We start from the raw sequence: 25,964 nt of genomic DNA, 5'->3' as shown, positions 1-25,964 counted from the left end.
TCAGCTCAGCGTTGGTTTGGGATTTCCTCTCTCCTTCTGCCCCTCCCCCCACTGGTGCTCTCTATCTATCTCTAAAACTTAAAAAATAAAATCCCCCAGGGGCCAGGGTCGATGGGTATAACTGTAGAACCCATTGGCCAATCCTCCCCAGCCAGTCTCTCTTTTTGCATAGCCTTGGCTAGAGGGAGAGCCAGAGTTTATTCTGCTCATTTTTTTTTTTTTTTTTAAAGATTTTATTTATTTATTTGAGACAGAGAGAATGAGAGAGAGAGAGAGAGCACATGAGAGGGGGAAGGGTCAGAGGGAGAAGCAGGCTCCCTGCCGAGCAGGGAGCCCGATGCGGGACTCGATCCCGGGACTCCAGGATCATGACCTGAGCCGAAGGCAGTCGCTTAACCAACTGAGCCACCCAGGCGCCCTATTCTGCTCATTTTTAACACAGTACTTACAATTCTATATAGCCTCTCCCATGAGATCTCTAGTGATTTTTTTGAATGACCCATACAGCAACAGGCACAAAGATTGTGTAAACATGGGCCATTGTGGAAATTTCTCTGAAGTTTACCTGCAGGCGTCTAGCCTCAGTTTTCAGGGCTTCTGGGAAAAGAGCAGGTTTGGTCCAAGTCAAAGAATGGGAGAACATTGAAAACCTTAGTTTGTTGAATTATAGCCAGATATTCGAGATCGGGAGAGTTCAGGATTCAGCCCAGCTTCCCAGGCCAAACAGCAAGCACTCAAAGACAATCAGAACTAGAATCTAGAAACATCCATAAATATGTGTAACTGAAATATTTTCTTTGTAAAATCACCCTAATTTTCACGAAAGATAGCCAAATTAAGACTAATTTGTTTGTAAAACAAGTCCAGTTTTTTTTTTTAAAGATTTTATTTTTAAGTAATCTCTACACCCAACATGGGGCTTGAATTTACAACCCTGAGAACAAGAGTTGCATGCTTTTCCAACTGAGCCAGCCAGACACCCCAAGACAAGTCCAGTTTTAACAAACTTGGCTTAATTATTTAATGTAACAAGAATAGTGCCAAATAAGTTCTTTTAAATCTGCTTTGCTGGAGCTTTTCATAAGGAATTTCAGATTGAGCTTTAACAGCCTCTCGAGGCTAGGAAGTCAACCAAACACTTGCACCAGATTCATCTGCAATACCTGCAGATTGGGGTTACTTCCTCTCTTTTCAAGGTCCCCCAAATATCCTGAGGTTCCTGACCCTGCCAGGAAGTAACCTTCCTATCTCACCCGGTAAGGTTTCTGGGAATCCTGTAAGCAAGGTACCAGGCTGATTTTTCCAAGGGGCTTCATTGGTTCCATAAAGTCAACCTTAGTTCCTTAAAGGTATCTGGTTAAGGGTGCCTGGTTGGCTCAGATAGTGGAGCATGTGACTCTTGATTTCAGGGTTGTGAGTTTGAACCCCATGTTGAGCATAGAGATTACTTAAGAAAAAAAAAAAAAATCTTGGGACGCCCGGTTGGCTCAGTCGGTTAAGTGTCTGCCTTAGCTCAGGTCATGATCCCAGGGTCCTTGGGATAGAGCCCCTCATTGTGCTCCCTGCTCAGCGGGGGAGTCGGCTTCTCCCTGCCCACCCCACCCCCAGTCCCTCCCCCGGCTCATGCTCTCTCTCTCTCTACCTCAAATAAATAATAAAGAATTTATTTATTTATTTGAGGTAGAGATCGAGCACAGGAGAGGGACGGGGCAGAGGGAGAGGGAGAAGCAGGCTCCCTGCTGAGCAGGGAGTCCGACACAGGGCTCCATCCAGGACTCTGGGATCATGACCTGAGCCAAAGGCAGATGCTTAATTGACTGAGCCAACCGGGCGCCCCAACAAAATCTTAAAAAAAAAAAAAGGCTGTCTGGTCATATCTGAGTCTATGCATGTCTCTCTCAAATATGACCTTTCATTCAAAGCCTTGGTAATATAACCATGTTTCCAGTGGTGTCCTTTTACAAGTAGAACAGATTCTTATTGCACTTACGCAAGTAACTATAGTTGCCATCAGAGTAAGAATACTCAATGAGTTTCCAAATAGAGGGATCGGGTAGGGGGGGGGAAGATAAATGTTTCAATTTGTTCGCAAAGGAATATTTTACTAAGCTTCTGTAAGTCACAGGTATGCTAAGAGAAAAATGTTTCCTTAAATCTGGAAGAGACAAACATTAGAGAACCAGCAATGTTTCAAACAAGAGTCATGAAAACTATAATCATTTTCCTCAATTCTTTTAGTCCCAGATTATTCCTGTTTGAATGCAGTTTTTCCATTGGTTCCGAAAATTCTTACTCCATTTAGTTTTATGATCCGAATGGTATCAGAAACCTGTATTCATCAAAAGTCCCTTCCATGAATCTCCTTGAAAATGAAATACATTTATGAGAGCATCAGAACCATAACTAAGTGACAAAAGACTCAAAAATGGCCATGGTGGGGCACCTGGGTGGCTCAGTTGGTTAAGTGATTGCCTTCAGCTCAGGTCATGATCCTGGAGTCTCAGGATCGAGTCCCGCATCAGGCTCCCTGCACAGTGGGGAGTCTGCTTCTCCCTCTGACCCCACCCCCTCTTGTGCACTCTCTCTCTCTCTCTCAAATAAATAAATAAAATCTTAAAAAAAAAAATAAAAAAATGGCCATGGTTAGAGATCTGATGGCAGTACATCTTAATGAACCTGACAAGGAAATTTGGTTATTTCTGTGACACACACATTTCAATAACTAGAATTACAAGTGATGACATTATACCAGGACATTTTATTTTATTTTATCTTTTAAAGTTTTATTTATTTGACAGAGACAGAGAGAGAGGGAACACAAGCAGGGGGAATGGGAGAGGGAGAAGCAGACTTCCCGCCGAGCAGGGAGCCTGATGAGAGGCTCGATTCCAGGATGCTGAGATCATGACCCGAGCCGAAGGCAGACGCTCAACGACTGGGCCACCCAGGCGCCCCTATGCCAGGTCATTTTAAAACTTCAGGAATTTCATATAATTTCTAGAACAACTATAGCATTTACCCATACAACGTAACCTGAGGAGGCTTATAATCACTTATTTGACAATGCTTCCCATGGAATTGAACAAACCAAAAAAACAAGCCGCTTTAGTCAAAAAGACTTCATTTAGAATTTGAATTTGGGGGATGCTTGTTAAAAAAACAAACAAAAAAACAACCTCCAAAGTTTTTAAAGTACATGCAAAATAGGATTACAGATCACTACAAAACTTACCTCTTAATTATCTATTTAACCAAGATGGCAATAAGAGATTTTACAGGTTACATAGTTGTGAGCAAAACTTAGTTCTTTTATTTATTTTATTTATTTATTTTTATTTAAATTCTAGTTAGTTAACATATATGGTAAAATTGGTTTCAGGTGTAGAATTTAGTGATTCATTACTTAGATATAACACCCAGTGCTCATCACAAGTGCCCTCCTTAATACCCATCACCCAGTTACCCCATCCCTCACCTGCCTCCCCTCCAGCAACCCTCAGTTTGTCTCCTATAGTTAAGAGTCTCTTGTAGTTTGTTTCCCTCTCTCTCTTTTCCCCCCTCATATGTTCATCTGTTTTCTTTCTTAAATTCCACATGAGTGAGATCATATGGTATTTATCTTTCTCTGACTGATTTATTTTGCTTAGCATACACTCGAGCTCTCTCCACGTCGTCGCAAAAGGCAAGATTTCATTTTTTTGATGGCTGAGTAATATTCCATCGTATATATACACCACATCTTCTTTATCCATTTGTTAGTCGATGGACATCTGGGCTCTTTCCATAATTTGGCTATTGTTGATAATGCTGCTATAAACATTGGGGTGCATGTATCCCTTTGAATCAGTATTTTTTGTATCCTTTGGGTAAATAACCAGTAGTACAATTGCTGGGTTGTAGGGTAGTTCTATTTTTAACTTTTTGAGAAAACTTAGCTCTTTTAATATTGAGAAGATTCAGTTTTCTAAAGTAATCAAAGACCCAGTAAAGACAAAACATAGTGGGGCGCCTGGGTGGTTCAGTCGTTAAGCGTCTGCTTTCGGCTCAGGTCCTGATCCCAGGGTCCTGGGATCGAGCCCCACATCAGGCTCCCTGCTCAGCGGGAAGCCTGCTTCTCCCTCTCCCACTCCCCTGCTTGTGTTCCCCTCTCACTATGTATCTCTCTGTCAAATAAATAAAAATCTTTAAAAAAAAAAGACAAAACATAGAAACTGTTCTGTTTTGTTTCTGGGCAGATAAAGAAAAAAAAACTTTGTTTACAATTTCTAATCAAAAGTAAACCAAGGGGCACCTGGGTGCGCGCAGTTGGTTAAGCACCTGATGACTCTTGTTTTCAGCTCAGGTCTTGATCCCAGGGTCCTGAGATTGAGTCCCACATTGGGCTCCACATAGAGTGTGGAGTCTGCTTGGGACTCTCTGTCCACCCCGCCTTGTCCCTCTCCCTGCTTGTGTTCTTTCTCTCTCTCGCAAATAAATAAATCTTAAAAAAAAAAAAAAAAAAAGTAAACCAAGGGGGTGCCTGGCTGGCTCAGCTGGTGAAGGATGTAACTCTTGATCTCAGGGTCAAGAATTCGAGCCCCATGTTGGGGGTAGAGATTACTTAATAAATAGAAGTTTTTTAAAAAGTGTTGAAAAAAGAATAAACAACCAGTCTCATTTTAGGACAAAATTATTTTCTTTTCCCTTAAAAAATGTATTCCCATTCCTCATTCTTTTCTTACCAAAAACATGTATCTTTCTTTGCATAGTTGTTTCCCTCACTATTTCCAGTAGTCTTAATTGTATCCTTAAAGCTTAAAAACCTTAATTTCTAGTGGAAACTAAGTGGTCAGCAGTTTTGAGCTGTTATACCAGAATCTTATTTGGAAAAGACTTAGATATCCAATGAATTGAACCCAATTTCTTATTTAAGCTAGCAAAACTTCAAAGTTTTAAATTACCAAAGATTTTGGAAGCTCTTTAAAAGTTTACTTACAGGGGCACCTGGCTGGCTCAGTTGGTGCAGTGTGCGACTCTTGATCTCAGGGTTGTGAGTTCGAGCCCTGCATTGGGTATAGAGATTACTTAATAAAATCTTAAAAAAAAAAAAAAAAGTTTACCTACAAATCTTTTTATCTATTCAACCTACTTCTTCCCAAAAATTACACATGGAAACTTCATGAGACAGACAAAATCAACCATTATTTTAAGTCTTTTTTTGCTGACAAATTGCAACAGGTACATGAATTTAGTAAACTCAGGTAGAATAAAAGCTGATCATTGGTATTATGTTCGATGTTGATAACTCCAAAAGAAATGCCTATTTTTAAAAAATTTTAAACTTATTTTTAAAGATTTTATTTTTTTAAGTGATCTCTACACCCAACGTGGGGCTCGAACTTACAACCCAGAGATCAAGAGTCACGTGCTTACCAACTGAGCCATCTAGGTGCCCCTAAAATGACTTTTCTTATGTCAAGAAAATTATGTCTATCTTTTTCTGGGGACCCCTAACTCTCTCTGCTTACAGGTAGTGAGGTTGAAAGTTCCAACCCTCTAATCACTTTGTTGGTTTCCTGGGGCAAACAACCCTCATACTTAAGGGGTTTCCAAAAGTTACCCCATTCACATAAACTCAGGTGTGGTTGAAAGGGGCTCGTTATGCATAACAAGAGACACTCATTTCACAGGAACGTGGATGAAAACCAAATACGTATTTATTATAAACCACAATATCACAGTGAGCCACTTTTATGCAGTTTTAGATGTTTTAGTAGCCACATTTTAAACAGTAAAAAGAAACAGGTGAACTTAATTTTAGTAATAGATTTTTAACTCAATGTATCCAAAATATTTCCACTTTAACATGTAATCAGTATATAAATATTAATGAAATTGTTTACATTTTTTAAGCTTACTTATTTTATTTTGGTGATCTTTTTTTTTTTTTTTTAAAGATTTTATTTATTTATTTGAGAGAGAGAGAGAATGGGAGACAGCACGAGAGGGAAGAGGGTCCCAGGGAGAAGCAGACCCCCTGCTGAGCAGGGAATCCGATGTGGGACTCGATCCCGGAACTCCAGGATTATGACCTGAGCTGAAGGCAGTCGCTTAACCAACTGAGCCACCCAGGCGCCCCATATTTTGGTGATCTTTATACCCAATGTGGGGCTCAAACTCATGACCCCCGAGATCAAGGGTTGCATGCTCTTCCAACTGAGCCAGCCAGGTGCCCCCCCCCCCCCGCTTTTTTTTGGTCCTAAGTCTGCATCACATCTCAATTGGCACTGGTCACCTTTCAGGGGCTCCATTGCCATCCGTGGCTGGTTAACTGTCCTACTGGCGAGCACAGGCTTCAAGCCTCCCCTCCTCGTGCTGAGGCCACCAGGCGACCTCTTTACTGCTATGTCCTAGTGCCTGGCACATAATGAGGCCCAGTGATCTGCCATATGTGAGCTGGGGTAATCTGTCCTCTGCGCCTCCAGGGACTGTTGTGAAGGTTAAATAAAATGACGTTAGGTACCCTGCCTGTTCAGTGACGGTTGCTGTTCTTGCGGCCTCAAAGTCAACTGAAGGGCAGCAGGCCCAAGTTTGCTTCCTGTCTTCCTCTTAAGAGCTCTTCTCTAAAATTACAAAGCGCAGGCTGGGATTACAGAGCTGGCAGGGGCCTTGGGGTCAGGCTCTGGGGCAATAAACGAGAAAGCGGGAACCTCTAATCCGCGCCCTTGTTTTCTTGGTCTCCTCGACAGCCCGAGGCCCCGCCCACCCCGCCCTGACGGGCGCCCGGCGGAACTACAGCCCCCATGATGCAGCGGGAGTCCCGAGGCTTGAGTCATGGGCTTGGGACGCCCAGGCGGTGAACGAGCCCGCTTGAGACGCCTCTCCGGGCGCTGAGCCGGCAGACCCACTGGCCCGTAAGGAGTGATAGGGTCTAACCGCCTGAGCTCGGAGTCCACCGACTGACCAGGGCCAGGGCGGTGAACGTGCGGCGGCTGGTGACGTGAGCGTCCTCCCTCCTCCTCCCGCCCCTCTCGGGGTGGCGCCGTCTGGTGACGTTGCGGGTATGATGGCCGCCGCGAGGCCGGGAAGGTGAAGGTGAGAGGGCGAGTGCGCCAGAGGGGTGGGGACCCGCCCGGCCCAGCCCTGCGAATCCTGAGTAGCCCGGCGGGGACCGGTGGGACGCTGGAACCCCGGGGGCTCTGGATCCGGGCAGGCGGGGGTCCCACGCCCCGGCCTCGCTGCGGGGCCCTCCGTGGCCCTGCGAGCAGGGGGCGGGACGCGGGTGTCGGGACTGGGGGTGGGGTTCCCTGAGGTTTCTCGTCTCCCCCGCCTTCCCATCCTTCGCTGCCACTTTCCACCCCAGGCCTTTCTCTATTTCGTATCCAGTCTTCTGTATATGCCAGCATTTACTCAGCATGTAAGTGCCCAAGTTCACCACTATAGCCCCCAGCCTTCTCCCACTTTGGGCACTTAACTGCACTCCTGTGCTGTCACCTATTTCTTGTTTGACTTCTCACCTGAAGGTAAGCCCCTTGAGGGCAGGTACTGTTTTACCCATCCCTAACTTTAGCGCCTAGCAACACGCAGGAGGCACACAGAAGGTGCCGAATAATTAGCTATTTGGATACATGAAGCCAAAACTGCCCATCCTCTGTTTGTGATCCTTCATTGCCCTGTTCATTTCTTTTTCTTTTCTCCTCCCAGAAAGGCCTCTGATTATCACTCTTTCCGCCTGCAAGGGTGGAGTAAGGCAGCTCCGCGAAGTTAAAAACAAGTGGGCTTTGGAGTCAAAGGGAGGTGGTATCTCAGTTTCTAGCTTGGCCACTTAACTAGCAGTCCGTAAATCTTTTAAGTATTCCAAGCTTCTGTTTGCTCCATAGAACTGAAAATTAAGTGAGATATTTTACAGCATCTAGCACACATAGCCTTTCAGTAAGTTCTACTTCTCTTCCTCACGCCTGCCCTCCCATCTCTAGTCCTGAGTTCCACAGTCCTCAAGCCCAGTCTTTGTCCTGTTCTGTTACCTCCTCTCCTCTCACCTCTCTGGACGTGCCTTTAGCAAGCTCCTGCGCCTCACCAGCACGTGGCTGACCACATGTTTGTGCATACCCAGGATTGTCCCCACCTGTGTATTGTGTTTTTCTCAAGGGCACTTCCCTCACATACCATCGCCTAGTGCGGGCAATGACTAAGCTTCCCTCAGGGATGAGTTTGTTTGGCTTTAAAACCCATTAAACGTGTTTTGTGCACCCTTTTTTTTTTTTTTTTTTTTAATTTGCTGCTTGTTGACATGTTCCTTTTCCTTTCCAAAAAGTTGGAATTGGTGGAGTCAACACAGTCAGTAGCCAACCTCAATCTGAGGAACAGGACAGAGGAGAACTCAGATTCTTTTCGTCTTTTTGACTCCAGCCATGCCCATGATGCCCAACCTGTGAAGGTCTCTCACCGTCCAAAAAGTAAGTGGTGGCTGTGACAGCTGGCACCTTGGATCTGGGTTGAATGAAAAGGGGTGTACTCTGCTGGCCATCCAGTGGCACATGTCTTGGATGGGGTCGTCATTGCACAGAGCTGGAGTTTTCCAATCTGTGTTGAAAAAAAAAACTGTATGTCCTTTCTACTTCCATGGAGGATTTCACTGGTGGTGGAGAGAGCCTGTTTAAAGGTTGACTGTTCAGAAAGTGGCTGGAATCTTTGGGCTCCCTGAAGAATTAGTCTCTGTCTCCCTTGTTCTTTGCTATGCTGGCTCCTCCCTACCCCTCTCTGCTCAGCAGAGACTGGCTCCTTATCACAGCTCTTCTGAGATCTCCTCTGCTCCCTTTACCCTGTATACTCTTTTGTTTCAATTTCTCAGCTTCTCCTCTGTTCCAGTTGTGCCAGCAGACGATCCGTGGACCTATTTTATTTTCCCTGCTAGGAGTTGCTGTGCATAAAACTGGGTAAGGAGGTGGTGTGGATTCAGGGACTGTGCTTGGGATCCAAACACACCGTGCAGTGAATTTTGCTCCTGCTGTTCCCACATGGAAGACGCCTCATACTCCTCAACCAATAGCCTAGGTTGAGGCCAAGCTTTTTTTTTTCAGTTTAGAATTGGGTTTGGTTCTGGTCTTCGGTTAATACCTGTTAATACTGTGCCCCTAGCACTTTCTTGGGGTGGGAGAGACGGAGAGTACCAGGATGAATGAGGCTTTCCCCAAAGTATGTTCCTCAGGATTTTAAAAACTGTTACATGGAAGAAGAGTTTCTTTAGATACATTTGTGAAATGCTGCATTAAATACAGTTAAGCTAGTAACTTTCCAAAGTCTTTGCTTTGGTCATGTGCTCTGATGGAGGCAGAGCATGGTATATAGTGTTTTATAAATTTTTTCTACTCTGGAACCCTTTTTACCTGGAGCATTGGGTGTACTACATTTTTGTGGACCGCACTTTGGGAAATGCTTCCATAAACTATCTGAAAGCCTGACTTGAAGAGCACTTTGTGGCTGTCACAACAGCTTGAAGCATGCCACGTAATGTCCGGCTGATATTAGAACTACTGTAACCCAGCTGTGCCTGGGGGACTGGCCCCACATGCTTGCTTCCCTCCTCTGGGAAACCCTGATAATCCCTACTTCACTGCAGGGGAGCCCTGCAGTGAAGTAGGGATTATCAGGGTTTCCCAGAGGAGGCACAGGAACCCAGCTGCTTGCTACCACCCGGTGAGGGTAGGAAGCCAGTAGGCAAAGCCCCAAGATAGTTGGGGGCCCTGTCTTGGCTTGTGTGTGTGTATTCTGCAACTTTGGTCCATCGGTGCACATATGTATGTCCAGCTTGCTCTTTGAAGGATCAAATCCTGGAATATGAAAGGTTTGTTCAACTGTCTTGGTTCCCTGAGCTCCAAACACTAAGAAACAGATGATTTGCCAGAAGCTGCTTTTTTTAAGAAAAAAGTAGATTTGGGTATTCCAGGGATGGAAGGGTAAGAAGACACTCCCATTAAGGGGCCTTCACTAACTCATCCATGTTTCTCAAGTCATGGAGGAGAAAAGTAGAGAATGGGAATAGGTCACGACTCTTACCAGACTGTCTTTCTGCAAGCTCATTGACTAGATGAAGAGACAGTGTGATTAAAAAACCAAAAGTCTGGTAAGGTTGCATGTCCTCCTTGGAGATGCCAAGGAAGGCTTCACGGGGGGAGGGGTGACACTAGAGTTGGGTCTAGAAGGACAATAGGAATGTGCCAGATGGGTGAAGCAGCAACACAAACACAGAACCTCAGCTTGGTAGTTCACCGAGCCAGAGAAATCAGACGGTTTGGATGGGTTGGAGGTAGGATCCCTGAGAAAGGGTTGGGGCATGCTGCTGCAGGCCAGGGAATCCCGGTAAGAGCAGGTCAGCTCCTGGACTGGCTCAACTCTGAGCAGATCTTACAACCTTGAACCACTAAGCTTTGAGTAACGTGCCTGCCTTTGAATCTTTCGCTTACTGAACACTAACACTTTTGGTTTCATATCCTTTGGGCTTGCATACAATGAACCAGAACTCAAAAGCACATGCTTCTAGACCCCCCCTGATCTCAGGGAACTTTCTCCTGCAAGCAGGTCACTTCTGGGGCTGGGCACCGCTGATCCTCAGCCCTGAATAGACCTGTTTACTGGATTCCACATGGCAGTGGTGGGAGAGCCCTGGGGGTGTTGGTGGAGTTGTCTCCGCCCTTCCCCGAAGGCTGGGTGTTCACCTCACCGGAATGTAGGAAAGGGGTGTGCTGGGCAAGAACGCTCTAGTCATCTCCCCAGTGGTGACAGTTATCAGGGGACTGAAGGGTGGGGCTTCGCGTGCGATCTTGTTGGTGGAGTTTATTTTGTCCTTGCTGTATAACACATAAAACTACCTTTTAAGTTTGTACCGTGTCCTCTTGGGTCTTCTCAGTCTGTGTGGCATCGCACTTGTCATACACATGAAGAGTTCAAAGCTCTGGGGTAAAGTAACCTGCCCAAGTTTATGTGGCCCAGAAAGGGTACGATTTGAACCCAGCTCTGCCTGATTCCAGAATCTCATCTACCGGCTGTATCATGCCCCATCCCGGACCCCTTCTCTTCTCCTTTCGATGCTTTCCTCTTTTTGCACTCATTGCGTTTCTCTGAGAGTCTTACCTGCTGGGCCACGCCAAGCCTGATTTCGGCGCGCTCTAATGCCCTGGAGGAGCCGATGGTGTTCCCTTCCCAGTTTGCCTTCTCAGAGGTCTTTTGCTCAGAAGGCCCTGACGCTCGACCTCCGCGCTAAGAAAATCTCATAGTTGTGGCGGTTTACTGAGGAGGGAGGTAGAAATGGACATACAGTTACTTGTCTCTCCTGTCTCCCTAGAAATCGGTAACAGAGTAATTTGTAGGTTTAGGTGAAACGTGTGGTTCGGTACTTCCCTGTGTGTCTGTCTGTCTGCCCACTCTTTGGGATGATTAGATCTTAAGGGCCAGTTTTCAGTTGTTGTGCACGTTCTCTAGATGGTCTTTCTGCTTCTCAGGGACTTGTTCAGTATCCTTTGGTACCCTTGGGAAGTTTCTCATGTGTGTTCACCCATGAGCCTCCTCATTTCCTAGAGGCGGTGAGTGCCGGGTGCCATCTCGGGCAGAGAGCTGATGGTGCTATGATGGGGGAGGGGGTGGCCCACAAGAATTTGCTGGGTGTTGGAGCCGTAGAACCAGGCACGCTCAGCCGTGCACACTCCTCCTTATCCTTGGAGGGGCCTTTGTCCTTTGACATCGAGGCTCCGAGGGCTCTGCTGGGGATGTAGCTCTGTTCATGGTGGGAACTCAGGAGCAGCGTGACCAGAGATTCCCAGCCACATCCAGGTGCCACCTTCTCTAGTCTGTCTGCCTCTTTGGGCTTTGACCAAAGATCTCGAGGACTTTGGAGTTAAGCTTCACAGCCCCTAACATATTATTGCTACTTGAACAAATATAGGCTATAAAAATGTGTGTATGATCGAGAGCGAGAGAGCTACCTACCCAAAAACAGACTGCTGTGAAACAGGTGTTCATAGTGCTTATCACAGAATGGTGGGGTTATGGATTTTTCCTTCGGTTTCTGCATTTTTTTTTTTTTTAAAGATTTTATTCATTTGAGACACAGAGATACAGAGAGAGAGAGAGAGAGAGCATGAGCAGGGAGAGAGGCAGAGGGAGAGGGAGAAGCAGGCTCCTCGCTGAGCCAGGAGCCCGATGTGGGGCTCGATCCCAGGACCCTGGGATCATGACCTGAGCCGAAGGCAGATGCTTAACCATCTGAGCCACCCAGGCGCCCCCGGTTTCCGCACTTTCTATAGTGCACACATTTATGATGAAAGAGATCAATAAATGTTTCTAAGTAAACAGTAGAAGTAAACCTGTCATTTGAACATCACCCCTTTCCACTCCCGACCACCACCAAAAATAAAAACAAAAAAAATCTGTTAAGAATTAGGGCATTGTGACCTGGACAGCAGGGTGGCCAGGGAGGCCTGGTAGGGGTCATGGACCTTGAGCATCACTTTGCTTTCACTGCTTTGAATTCAGTGCTTTTTCTCAGGTGGGTGATGTGTAGGAAAGAAGTGAGATTTCTGTCACACTTTTCTGCCTAAGGCTGAGAGGATGGCTTCTCGTGTGTCCCTTCATGATTCCTGCCTGACTGTCTGAGGTGGGGCGGGCAGAGCCCGCCACTGGTCAGTAGGTGAGGATCAGCCAGCCCAAGGCTTCAGCTCAGGGTCCTGGCTCCAGCTGAGTGCCCACACCATGTCACAGGGAAACTGCCCACATGTCCTCAGCGGTCCCTTCATCCTCTTGAGGACACTGGCTCTTATGTTGCCATCCCTGATCTAGTCCTGGAGGGCCTGTGTTCTTGATGGCCCCCAGAGCTAGCCCCAGACCACCCAGTGTGCCCTGCCACGGCCCTAGCAGAATGTCCGAGCTGGGCGTTCCTAGGTTACTCACCTTGTCTTCTCTTGCAGCGCGATGTCCCTGCTTTTCTCTCGGTGCAACTCCATCATCACAGTCAAGAAGGACAAGAGACACATGGCTGAGGTGAATGCTTCCCCGCTCAAGCACTTCGTCACTGCCAAGAAGAAGATCAATGGCATTTTTGAGCAACTGGGGGCCTACATCCAGGAGAGTGCCACCTTCCTTGAAGGTAAGACAGGCAGCCTGCTCAGCTGGGCCTACTCCTCTATCAGCTTCCACATTTAGGTGGGAGGATTTGAAGGTGGGAAGGTAAAACCTGGCTTTTGGGGAGCTCATGCCCAGAGAGATTGTCACCTTCAGCAGTGTTCTGCGCTTGGAATCAAGTGGAATTGGGCTCCAGGGAGATGGGGCCAGGAAAACAAGGGACCTATCATTTAGGAATTCTGCGTATTCTGTGTCGTTGAATCATGAGGGGTCGGTGAATCCTACCCGTGTGTAGAAGACAAGCAGATTGAGGTTTTGCGAATTGCTCAATACCTTTCAGTGACAATAGCAGGGCTTTACTAGGTGTCTTTGACTCCTGAGCCCAGGTGCTTTCTTTGGCCTGGTTCTGGTTGCCATTTATACCAGGCCCTGTGTGGGTTTTGGTTGTCCCTGACCAGGGTGTTCTTTCTCTGATATTTATAGTCAGTGAGTTATGGATAGGAAACTTGCATCACTGGCACCTTTTCACTAGTGACTAATTTGAGCCCAGCCTCTTGTCCCTGCTCAATCAGCAGAGGTGGAAGGGTTCCCAGGGCCCCACTCAGTCAATGGCCAACCCCAGCCTCTGGCTTTCTCAGGCTCCCCCTCTAGAAGGCACACATTGGTTCCTGTGTCTGGGATTGTCAGCAAAGACCGAGGAGCTGAGTCTTCCCTGCCCTTGGTTTCCTTGTTTGTGAAAGAGGTGCTCAAGCAAGACCAGGGCTTTTTAAATTCTGGTCTGCAAAACTCTTCAATGTTCAGTGGAAATGCCCCAGGGACATACTTCACCTTCTGCTTTCCACTAGAGAGGCTTGGCTTCTGGTTGGTTGGTTTACTGACAGGCTGCTTCTTAAGGCTCCCTTTATAAAAAGGGACTATTTCTAGTACTGTGGTCTGAATGTGTGTGTCCCCCCAAAATCACATGTTGGAATCCTAAGACCCAGTGTGATGGGGTTGGGAGGTGGGGCCTTTGGGAGGTGATTAGGTCGTGAGGGGGGAGCGCTCATGAATGAGATTGGTGCCCTTATAAAAGAGACCCCACAGAACGCCCTAGCCCCCTTTTGCCACATGAGGATACAGTGAAAAGTCTGTGACCTGGGAGCCGAGCGTCACCCCACTAGGCTAGCACCCTGGTCTGAGACTTGCAGCCACAGAACTGGGAGCAGTACATTTCTGTTTGTGTGAGCTGCCCAGTGTGTGGTGTTTCATCAGGGCAGGCTGAGCAAACAGAGGCTGAGAACGGACTCACCCTGCCTACCCCTGGCGTGGTGCTGGATGCAGGAGAAGGATTCCCTGTGTGTTTGTTAATTTAAAAATCTGAATTCATAAGTTACAAGCTTGGCAGTTGAAATTATTCCAGTTCATTACCCATTTATTGGGCAGTAGCTCAGGTGCGCCTGGTACTGTGCATGCAGAGAGGGGGCTGACCGGCCACTCCTCCCAGAGCCCAGGCTACCCGTGGTGGTGCTGTGGATGGACACGTGCTTAGTGACGGTGTTTATGTGCTGGCATTAGGAATGGGTGTTTGAGGCCTCTCCTGTCGGTGGGCTGGAGGGGAAAGAGCTGGAGTGCTCCTGAGACGTGTTTGGGGCCGCCCTGGCCGTAGGGGAGGGTGTGCTGACCGCCTTGGGACTGGACTCTAAAGACTCGTCAGTCCACTGGCTGTTTCTTTTATCTTTTATTTACTTATTTACTTTTATAAAATATTTATCTATTTGAGATAGAACATAAGGGGGGGGAAGGGGCAGAGGGAGAGGGAGAAGCAGGCTCCCCGCTGAGCAGGGAGCCCAATGCGGGGCTCGATCCCAGGACCCCGAGATCATGACCTGAGCCGAAGGCAGACGCTTAACTGACTGAGCCACCCAGGCGTCCCTGGCTATTTTCTCTTAAATGTGGCCACACGCCTGAGAGCCCAACTTCCAGGTACGTTCCAGAGGCAACACCCACGTGCCCTTATGAGGAAGGAATGATGATGGGTCTGAGGCTGGGGTGACCAGTGGACCTGGGAGGCCGTGTTGGTTTGGTCACTTCCCTTCATGGCATCATGTTGTCAGCCCAGTGGTTCACAAGTATCCCAGTCTGCCTGGGCTGCCATGACAGAAATATCACACACTAGGTAGCTTATAAAGAACAGAAACTGATTTGTCGCAGTTCTGGAGGCTGGAAAGTCCAAAATCGGGGCACCAGTGGATTCAGTGTCCAGCGAGGGCGAGCTTCCTGGACTACTGTCTTTTCTCTGGAACATCCCTGGTAGCCGCATGGCAGAAGGAGTTAGTTAGCTGTCTGGGTCTCTGATACCGACGTTTATCCCAGTCACGAGGGCTGCAAATGCGTCATGACCGTCACACGGCGAGGGCATAAACATTCAGTCCGTTGTAGCCAGCCTGTGTTGAGGGGCCAGTCACCCGTGTACTCGGGCTGGCCTTCCTGGCACAAGTACTAGATGGGATGGGGCAGGATCTTGCTCCATTGCTCCCATCATTTGTTGTCCGTCTGCCTGTCAAGGCCACTGGGAAAAAAGCAGTGAGGTGATCCCAGTACCTGCTGGCTTAGCAAACACTGTGCGCCTGCCGAGTGCTGGGACCAGACAGTTTGGCTCTCACATGGGAGATGATGCGGGTGAGCTAGGCAGTTACACCATGGTGAGGTGAGTGCTAAGGTTGGAGAAGTAAGGGTGCTTTGTGAGCACAAACAAGTGACCCAACTCCAGTTGGGGGGAGTTGGGGAAGGCTTCTGGGGGCTGTGCAGTCCATGCTAGGCTCAAGGCTAAGTGGGAGGGAGCCAGAGTCCCCCAAGGCAGTGTATCCGTGCACGGAGGGGTTGGGGTGCACGGAGCAAAGCCCAGAGAAATGGGGAGGCAGCGAGGCAAGGGTGGGGACATGGTGAGGTGCCTTGTGAGGTGGGGCTGGCAAGAGGCTCGGCCAGAGCAGTAGCGGGGCGGATCAGGAAGGGCCTTGTGAAGGTCCGTGGGGTCCCAGTCCTGGTTCTGCCATTTACTAAGTGTGTGGCAGGGAAATGACAAGGACCGAGTGAGACCGTGTATGGAAGGCGATCAGAACAGTGCCTGGTAGGTAGTGAAAACTGTGTTTGTTAAGTGAAACACATAGAGGTGATGGCAGTGACATTCGAGTGTTTGGTTTCTGTAGTTTGTTCTTTTTTATTAGAAAGAGAGTGCAAGAATGAGCAGGGAAGTGGCAGAGGGAGAGAGGCCTGAGCAAGCTCCCTGCTGAGCAAGGAGCCCGATGCTGGGCTCAGTCCCAGGACCGTGGGATCACGACCCAAGCCGAAGGCAGACGCTTAACTGATGGAGCCACCCAGGCGCCCCTGTATTTTGTTCATTTAATCCTTGCAACAGTCGTAGGAGGTAGGCACTGCTGTTCTCTTTGTTTTAAGAGTCAGGGGACTGACACTCTGGAAGGTTCATTTGCCTGAGGTCACAAAGCTGGGAAGAAGGGAGAAGCAGCACTTCCCTTGCACTGGAACCCAGGCAGCCTTGCTTCCAAGCCTTGCTCTGAACTGCTAGGCTGCAGCGCCACAGTGGGATCCAGCCTCCGGCAGGTGATGACACAAAACCACGGCGGTGGCCTCTGTCCCCCGCAGACTTGTGACTGTGGACCTGCCTTGACCATGCGGTGACTCGCTTTCAATCTCCACCTCCAGACACTCACAGGAACGCAGAACTGGACCCGGTTACAACAGAAGAACAGGTTCTGGACGTCAAAGGCTACCTGTCCAAAGTGAGGGGCATCAGCGAGGTGCTGGCCCGGCGGCACATGAAAGTGGCTTTTTTTGGCCGGTGAGTCTGTGAAGCCCTCACACCTTCTTTCTGGCCAGGAGGGAGGGGGGCACTCATGTGGTCTCCCCATCTGAGCACCCTAGGTGGGAAACACCCGGCATGCTTCAGAGCACATGGCTCTCTTCTCCTCCTTGTTCAATTCTTAACTGTGGTAAAATACACATAACAGGGGAAAGTTCATGGTCATAATCACTGTTAAGTGTACAGTCCTGTAGTGTTTAGTACGTTCACATTGTTGTGCGACCATCGCCAGCATCCATCTCTAGAACTTCTTTGTTTTGCAAAACTGAACTCTGTCCCCATTAAACACTAACTCCTTGTTCTCCTCCCCAATCCCCCAACTCCTTCTTGGCCTCTGGCAGTCACCATTCTGCTTTCTGTCTCTGTGAGTTTGACTCTTCTAGGGACCTCAAGTAAGTGGAATCATACGGTATTTGTCCTTTTATGACTGACTTCTTCCACTTAGCATCATGTCTTCAAGGTTCATCTCTGTTGTGGCATGCCTCAGGATGTCCTTCCTTTTTAAGGCTGAATGATATTCCATTGTGCATATAGACTGTGTCTTGGTTATCCATTCATCCGTAATGAACACTTGGGTTGCTTTTACTTTTTGGCTGTTGCGAATCATGCTACATGAACATGGGTGTGCAAATATCTATTCGAGACCTTACTTCCGGTTCTTCTAGGTATATGCACAGAAGTAGATTTCCTAGATCATATGGTAATTCTATTTGTAACTTTTTTTTTTTTTAAAGATGTTATTTATTTATTTGACAGAGAGAGACACAGCGAGAGAGGGAACACAAGCAGGGGGAGGGGGAGAGGGAGAAGCAGGCTTCCCACGGAGCAGGGAGCCCCATGCGGGGCTCGATCCCAGGACCCTGAGATCATGACCTGAGCCGAAGGCAGACGCTTAACGACTGAGCCACCCAGGCGCCCCTATTTGTAACTTTTTGAGGAGCCACCATGTTGTCTCTAGCGACTGAACCATTTTACATCCCTCCCGGGAGTGCACAACGGTTGTAGTTTCTCCATATCCTCTTTTTTTTTTTTTTTTTAAAGCTTTTATTTATTTTTTGACAGAGACACAGCGAGAGAGGGAACACAAGCAGGGAGAGTGGGAGGGTGGGAGAGGGAGAAACAGGCTCCCGGCTGAGCAGGGAGCCCGATGCGGGGCTCGATCCCAGGACCCTGGGATCATGACCTGAGCCGAAGGCAGACGCTTAACGACTGAGCCACCCAGGCGCCCCTTCTCCATATCCTCTTAACACTTGTTTTCTCTTTCTTTGATAATAGGCGTCCCGATGGGTGTAAGGTGGGATCTCGTTGGGGCTTGGTTTGCATTTCCCTCTATTTAAGTGATGTTGAGCATCTTTTCTTGTGCTTGTTGGCCATTTGTATATCTTCTTTGGAGAAATGTCTGTTCAAGTCCTTTGCCCATTTTAGATTGGGTTGTTTGTGGGTTTTTTTGTTGAGTTGTAGGAGTTCTGTATATATTCCAGATATTAACCTCTTACCAGGTGTGTCATTTGTAAATATTTTCTCCCATTCCTTGGGTTGCCTTTTTACTCTGTTGACTGTGTCCTTTGATAGAAATGTTTCATTTTGATGTAGTCCCGTTTATTTATACTTCTGTGCCTATACTTTTGGTGTCATGTCCAAGAATTTGCCAAATCCAGTGTCATGAGGCTTTTCCTCTGTTTTCTTCCAAGAGTCCTATAGTTTTAGCATCAGATCTCCTTGTTACACTTGGAGGTCTAGTAGATACTAGAGGTCTGGAGTGTTTCCCCGCACCCTTGAGCAGTTCTGCAGTTCTCAGCAGACCCTGGGTATCCTTCAGGTGGAACTGAGCTCTGACACTGTCTGCCTGGAGGGAGCATCACATCCTGTAGGTTAAGGGCCCGGTCCCACAAGACTGGCCTCATTTCAGATGATGTTGGGAAACCTGGGTTTCTGCCCCACTGGAGGTATAACGGACTTTCCCATGACTCCGCCTCAAGTTTGATTAATTTGCTAGAGCGGCTCACAAAGTGGGGGACACATTGACTTAACGTTTACTGGTTTCATATAAAAGATACAGAAGAACAACCCGATGAAGAGGTACACAGGGTGAGGTCCAGAAGTACCACCCTCCAGGTGTGTGGATGCCTTCATCAACCCTGACGCTCATCAAACCTCCTTGTTCAAGATTTTTTATGGAGTTGAATCCACAGCCTCTTTTCCCTGAAGTAGGTGGGTGGGGCTGAAAGTTCCAGTCCTCTCATCATTTGGTCTTTCTGGTGACCAGCCCATTTTGAGACTATCTAGGGACCCCACCCTGGATCCCCTCATCAGCATAGACAGATGTGCTCAAAAGGGGCTCCTGTGAATGACAAAAGACACTCCCATCACTTAGGAAATTCCAAGGATTTTAGGAGCTCAGTTCTAGGAACTGGAGATAAAAAAACAAGTCAAATACGTTTCTTATTTTATCACAGTACCTTTAAAAAGGTTAAAATCTGATATAGGGAAAAGGCACCTGGACAGGTTGGGTGCTATACACCCAGTGGTCATCTGAGGACTAGGTGCTCTGCCTTGAGTCCTGCCCCTAATGACCCGTGAGGGAGAGAGGGCAGAGGGAGGGGCAGAGAGAGAGAATATCTTAAGCAGGCTCCACGTCCAGTGCAGAGCCTGACCCGGGGCTTGATCTCATGTCCTGAGCCCAAACCTAGAGTCCACGCCTAACTGAGCCACCCAGGTGCCCCTAGCCAAGAGGATTTTGAAGGGCTGAGGGTCGTTCATCAGTGAGAAGGTGTAGGGGCCTCTAACATTTCCTGATTCTGAGTAGATATGGTTGTGCCTGTTTACAGCTTTCAGTGTTCAAGGGTTGGCCAGAGGTCGAATTCCTGTTCTGTGACGTGTCAGGGCTTTCTATTCTCTTTCTAGAAAAGAATGTAAGGTTTATAGATACACAGGGAGGGTTAGTAAATCAGTCACATGCACTTATTACAGGTCACCATGCTAGTTATGAAGATAAGGTGGCCCCAACCTCAGGTGTGGCCCTCCACTCCTAGGGGCTGGTATTTCTTCATCCTCATCTCAGAGATGTGACCCTCACCTTACCGGAATGTAGGAAAGGGGTGTGCTGGGCAAGAATGCTCTAGTCGTCTCCCCGGTGGTGACAGTTACCAGGGGGACTGAAGGGTGGGGCTTCGCATGTGAGGAGGAGGAGCACGATGGGAGAAGAGCTGCAAATGGGCCTTTTTGTGGAAAGCCAGGGACATGGGGGTCATTCAGCTGAGGTCACTTAGACTAAGGAAGACCGCCCTGGTGGGGAGCCCCTGGTTTCCACTAGAAGCAGAGGGCGTTATCCCTCGGAGGTAGACAGGTGGTCTCCGTGGTGATGCTGGTCAGCGGTGGGCGTATTCAAGGGCCGGTTAAGTGTCTGCTCGTGGGTAGGCTTGCTGTGATGAACTGGGAGCACATCACGGGCACAGGCCAGAGGCATTTGTCCATCTGTTCTCATAAACACCGAGCGCCTGCTCTGCCTGTCTGGGTACCTGCGCCCCCACAGAGAAGGAGACTTGGGGCTTCCGGGCTGGCAGCCTCATAGTGGGAGCCTGAAATGAAGGTATGGGGAGCTTCCCTGACGGCCGGTATCCCCTCACAGGACGAGCAACGGCAAGAGCACCGTGATCAATGCCATGCTCTGGGACAAGGTTCTGCCCTCTGGGATCGGCCACACCACCAACTGCTTCCTGCGGGTCGAGGGCACAGACGGTCATGAGGCCTTCCTCCTCACAGAGGGCTCGGAGGAGAAGCGCAGCGTCAAGGTGAGGGGGCTGTGGCAGGGACCACTCCAGCTGGAGCCTGCGGGCTCGGCTTTCGGCCCTGGGCGTGCTGGCGGCCTTAGAGCTTAGACCAACCGGGACGTCCCTTGCGAGCGGACTGACAGCACCTCAAGGGAGAGGGCAGTGCCCCTGCGGGGGTGGATGGGAAGCCCTGTTGGAGCTGAGCCGTCAAGGAGATGCCAGAGCTTCGGGGAGGGTCGAGAGTCAGGAGGCTCCAGGTCCTTGTGGAATGCCAGGCAGGCCAGCTGGCCTCTCTCTGCCATGAAACGAGCCTGTGCCTCATTTCCTGAGCGGCTGCTTGAGAGCGATTCCCGCACTGGCTCTGGGATTCTGAATCAACAGCTAGCGGCTAGTCCGTGTTTATTTTTCTGAGAACCGTTTGCGTCCTCTTTGGGGCTAGATGCTGCTTTGGGTCATAAAGAACTCATTGGTGCAGAATAACCGCAGCTTTAGGACAACATCCCAGAAAGAAGCTTAAAAGGGGAGTGAAGAACAGTGGTTTCTTACTGCAACTCCGTGCTCTTGGCTTTTCGTGTGAAAAGAAAGAAGACGGGGTCGCAGGGCAGGCCGCAGCATTGGGCCACCGTAGCCTCCTGCCGGGTGACTCTTCCTCAGCCCTGACCTCTCTTTCTTTCCCTCCTCCTCCATCAGACTGTGAACCAGCTGGCCCATGCCCTTCACCAGGACGAGCAGCTGCATGCTGGCAGCCTGGTGAGTGTGATGTGGCCCAACTCTAAGTGTCCGCTTCTGAAGGATGACCTCGTGCTGATGGACAGGTGAGAGGAAAGGGCCTCCTTCAGAGGTCCAAACTGGGCAGTCTCCAGGTTTCTGGTTCAGCGTCATCCAGGCCAGTTTCCCCCGGGGCCTGTCGTTGCTCTCCTTAAGTAGACCGCCTTTCAAACTGGCTCAGCCAAATCCTCCTGTCTCCTGGATTTCCCAGGGGCTGGTTACTGTATCCGTTGGCGTCAGTGCCCTGGAGAGGTCCCAGTGATGGTCTGTAAAGAGGGATGGGGGGGATGCCCAAAAGTGAAGGAGGGTCTCAGCCTCGACCCAATGTTGGTGCATGTGTTAGGGGTGGAAGCTGGCGGTGGTGGGGTCCGTGTGGTATTTAATGTTCTCGAAGGAACACTTTGGGGACAGGTTATAACTATCTTGGGAAGTATGTACGGTACTTTAGTGCTTATGGGACTCACATGCACGTAAAATTTTACCTTAATTGTTATCCCCAAAGTGAAATTACAAATCGTTGTTTTTATGAAAGTGACACAGGGATGGAACAGACACACATTTTCAGACAATCAAGAAGCGTATGAAGTGAAAAGTCAACATCCCTCTGATAAAGGCCAGGCCCACTTTCTCTCAGATCTGTAACTTCTTCCTCCCTTGCCTGGCTGCCTCGGGTCTGTGTAAAGCAGGAAGAACAGAGCCCCCGGTCTGGGTGCCTGATGACAGTTTGCCTCTGTCACCTCTAGCCCTGGCATCGATGTCACCACGGAGCTGGACAGCTGGATCGACAAGTTCTGCCTGGACGCCGACGTGTTTGTGCTGGTGGCCAACTCGGAGTCTACGCTCATGCAGACGGTAGCCCCTCTCCCACCTCTTCCTGTACCCCTGGGACCCAGCTGGGCGGGAAGGGGGGCTTGGCCGACACCGCCCCTCCTATACTGAGGTCTTTGCCCCATCAGGAGAAGCAGTTCTTCCACAAGGTCAGTGAGCGCCTGTCCCGCCCGAACATCTTCATCCTGAACAACCGCTGGGACGCGTCTGCTTCGGAGCCTGAGTACATGGAAGAGGTTGGTGGCTCTTTATTCGTCAGTTTGGGGAGTGCCACCCTGTGTGTCTACCCAGGGGCTCTTCGTGGGCTCCCAGGCCACATCAGGCCTGTGACAGAATTCATCACCGGAGGTTTCCCAAGTGTTCCTCCGAGGGCTCTGAGAGCACTCTCTTCACTTCCCCCGTCTGCTCCCCCCGCCCCCCCCGCCCCGCTGCCTCTACTCTTCAGAAGGCTGCTGTCCAGGTTGGAACAGCGTCCCCACCGCATCAGCCGCGTCCTTGTTTGAGGCTAGTGCTCGCTTCAGTTCATAAAGAATTAATCATTCTAGAACAGGCTCAGCTTTTGGAAGCCATCCAGGAAAGAAGCTTAAAGGAGGAGCGGAGAAGAATTGATCCTCACTGACAATTCATAATTCTTTGCTTGTTCTGCATGAAAGGAAAGAGAAAGGAGTAGTAGATGGGTAACATGGGATGGCGAAGCGCGCAGCGGGCAGGCTGACGCTGGGCAGTGTGACTGGGAAGCTCCTCGCCTGTGACGTGGATGTAACAGAGTTGTTGAAAGGAAGAAATCTGCTAACATTGAGGAAAGCACCTGGCAGTAGAACCCTAGGATTCCTAGGATTTCAGAGCTAGAAGGGATTTTCCGGTCACTCATTTTATTATATTTATTTATTTTTAAAGATTTTATTTATTTGACAGATAGCACGAGCAGGGGGAGCAGCAGAGGGAGTTGCAGGGGAGAGGGAGGAGCAGACTCCCCGCTGAGCAGGGAGCCCAACGCGGGGCTTAATCCCAGGACCCCGGATCATGACCTGAGCCGAAGGCAGACGCCTAACCGACTGAGCCACCCGGGCGCCCCGGGTCTCTCATTTTATAAACAAGGCCCTGGGAGGACTCGACTTGGCAGGATAGAGACCAGGTTTAGATTTATTTCTTGGGTCCTGCCTTCCTTTCCTTCTGGGGCACCAAAGTGAGACACTGTGCTGGTTCTAATAAGAGGCAGTTTGGGGCCTGTTTAAGCATTTATTTTTTTTAATTTTAAGTAAAAAAATTTATTTTATTTTAGAGCATGAGTGGGGGGAGGGGCAGAGGGAGAGGGAGAATCCCAAGCGGACTCCATGCTGAATGCGGAGCCCGACATGGGGCTTGATCCCAGGACCCTGAGATCATGACCTGAGCCGAAATCCAGAGTTGGATGCTTAGCCAACTGAGCCACCCAGGCATCCTACATCTTTAAGCATTTCTGCTTGTATGTGCATAAAAGAGCTGTGGCAGCCTATACCTCAAGAAACCCCCATCTTGTTGGTTTTGGGGAGCTTGGTGGCTAGAGAACAGTGATGGTGGGAGATGAGTTCTTGTGTGTGTGTGTGTGTGTGTGTGTGTGTGTGTGTGTGTGTGTTTGCACCTTTGGGATACTGAACTATGTGACTATGTTATATTACTTGTTCTTTAGAAGAGAGGCAGTTGGGGGCTGTGGGCTCCATCAGGAGGGGCCCACCGGCCCCACCTGGTCACACCCATATGCTTGGGCTTCAGGTGCGGCGGCAGCACATGGAACGTTGTACCAGCTTCCTGGTGGATGAGCTGGGCGTGGTGGATCGAGGCCAGGCTGGAGACCGCATCTTCTTTGTGTCTGCGAAGGAGGTGCTCAACGCCAGGATCCAGAAGGCCCAGGGCATGCCTGAAGGAGGTGACTTGGAACAAACTTCCTTCTTCCTTTTCCCTGATGTGTGAGACAGTTGGTTTGTGCTAAGTCAGCCGGTAGAAGATCGTTCTGAGAATGAGGTGGTAAGAAGAGCCATGAGTGAGAGTGTTAAGCCCAGTGCCCGGTGGGATTGGCTTTGGGGGATTTCACCATTTTCCTCTGCTGTGCAGTTATTTCCCAACTCACATGGTGCAATTCTCCTAGGGGGCGCTCTTGCAGAAGGCTTTCAAGTGCGGATGTTTGAGTTTCAGAATTTTGAGAGGCGATTTGAGGTGAGCCCTTTGATTCCGGTATCTGGTTATTTTGTGGCTCCCCAGCACCCACCAGCCATGTCCCTAGCAGTGAATGCCAGAGCCTGGCCCGTGGCTCCCTCAGCACCTCTTTATCGGTTCCAGGAGTGCATCTCCCAGTCTGCGGTAAAGACCAAATTTGAGCAGCACACAGTCCGGGCCAAGCAGATTGCCGAAGCGGTTCGTTTCATCATGGACTCCCTGCACATTGCGGCACAGGAGCAGCGGTGAGAGCCCACGGCTGTGCTGGCAGAGCCGAGTGTCGGGGCTGCCCCCAGGCCCAGTTAGGTCCACGTGGAGTAGCCTGGGGGGGACGGCCGTCGGGTGTCTGGTTGTCCTCTGTGGTCTGCACGGTGGTCTCCCACAAGCCCGTGTTGGAGGCCTGGGCCTAGCAGCACACCGAGCACTGCAGCATTTTTCAGAGCTTGAAGCAGGACACGTTTTTGTGTTTTTAAAGATTTTATTTTAAGTAAGCTCTACACCCAACGTGGGACTTGAACTCATAGCCCCGAGAATAGGAGTGGCATGCTCCACCGACTGAGCCAGCCAGGCGCCCCCAGGATCCTTTTCTTCTTCTTTTTCTTCCTTTTTTTTTTTTTTAGATTTATTTATTTTAGGGGCGGGGGAGCAGAGGGAGAGAAAGAAAGAACCTCAAGCAGACTTCTGGCTGAGTGCTGGGCCTGACTCAGGGCTCAGTCTCAGGACCCGGAGACCATCACCTGAGCTGAAACCTGGAGTCAGGTGCTCAATCGACTGAGCCACCCAGGCACTCCAGGACACATTTTTTAATTTATTTTATTTTTTAATTTTTAAAAAATATTTTATTTATTTATTTATTTGACAGAGAGCGAACGAGAGCAGGAACACAAGCAGGGGGAGTGGGAGAGGGAGAAGCAGGCTTCCTGCTGAGCAGGGAGCCTGACGTGGGGCTCTGTCCCAGGATCCTGGGATCGTGACCTCAGCCGAAGGCAGATGCTTAACAACTGAGCCACCCAGGCGTCCCATATTTTTTAAAAATAACCTTTTTTTGTAGACATTTATAAGGAAAATATAGAGAATAATATAAAAACATCTTGATTCCTTCAGCATTTGCTTTACGTTATCTTAAAAGTTGAAATAAAACCATTACATGCTCTTTGATTCTTCAGCCCCTGCCCCGCTGTCATCCTGCCCATTCCCCAGAGGCAACCATAACCATGAATTTGGTGTGTAGCTGTCATCCTTTAAAAAGTACTTTCACATAGATCCTGAAGAATATGTAATGTTGCTTTAAATACGGGGACGTCATATCGGGACTGTCCGTGTTAGTGCACCTCGTGTTTGTTTCTGCTCAGCACTGGTGTTACCCCCTACCCTGTGGATAACGTAGAGTTGGAGTTTGGGACTATGAACTGCCGTTGGGTATTCCCTTGGGAATATACATCATTTTCCCATGGATT

The 25,964-nt window shown here is 49.0% G+C and overlaps 1 protein-coding gene across 4 annotated transcripts in view; it reads left to right on the top strand.

Moving 5' to 3' along the window:
- Positions 1-6,831: 6,831 nt before the first annotated feature.
- Positions 6,832-25,964, top strand: part of MFN2 (mitofusin 2) — a 28,294-nt gene continuing 9,161 nt past the window's right edge. Inside the window, exons 1-12 of one of the 4 annotated variants that reach the window (XM_036069539.2) lie at positions 6,832-7,074; positions 8,294-8,435; positions 8,831-8,915; positions 12,939-13,117; positions 16,792-16,927; positions 20,577-20,739; positions 21,409-21,533; positions 22,230-22,338; positions 22,443-22,550; positions 24,067-24,220; positions 24,440-24,507; positions 24,631-24,752. In XM_036069539.2, coding sequence (XP_035925432.1) covers positions 12,943-13,117; positions 16,792-16,927; positions 20,577-20,739; positions 21,409-21,533; positions 22,230-22,338; positions 22,443-22,550; positions 24,067-24,220; positions 24,440-24,507; positions 24,631-24,752 — 1,160 coding nt within the window. In that variant the 5' untranslated portion in view covers positions 6,832-7,074; positions 8,294-8,435; positions 8,831-8,915; positions 12,939-12,942. Of the gene's footprint in view, positions 7,075-8,293; positions 8,436-8,830; positions 8,916-12,938; positions 13,118-16,791; positions 16,928-18,784; positions 19,160-20,576; positions 20,740-21,408; positions 21,534-22,229; positions 22,339-22,442; positions 22,551-24,066; positions 24,221-24,439; positions 24,508-24,630; positions 24,753-25,964 lie in introns of those variants that run through there. The other 3 variants (XM_036069530.2, XM_036069546.2, XM_078073789.1) reach the window with 3 other exon arrangements.

The sequence above is a fragment of the Halichoerus grypus genome, chromosome 5, assembly GCF_964656455.1.
Source record: "Halichoerus grypus chromosome 5, mHalGry1.hap1.1, whole genome shotgun sequence".
Lineage (NCBI taxonomy): Eukaryota > Metazoa > Chordata > Mammalia > Carnivora > Phocidae > Halichoerus > Halichoerus grypus.
This window is presented reverse-complemented; position numbering and strand designations above follow the sequence as displayed.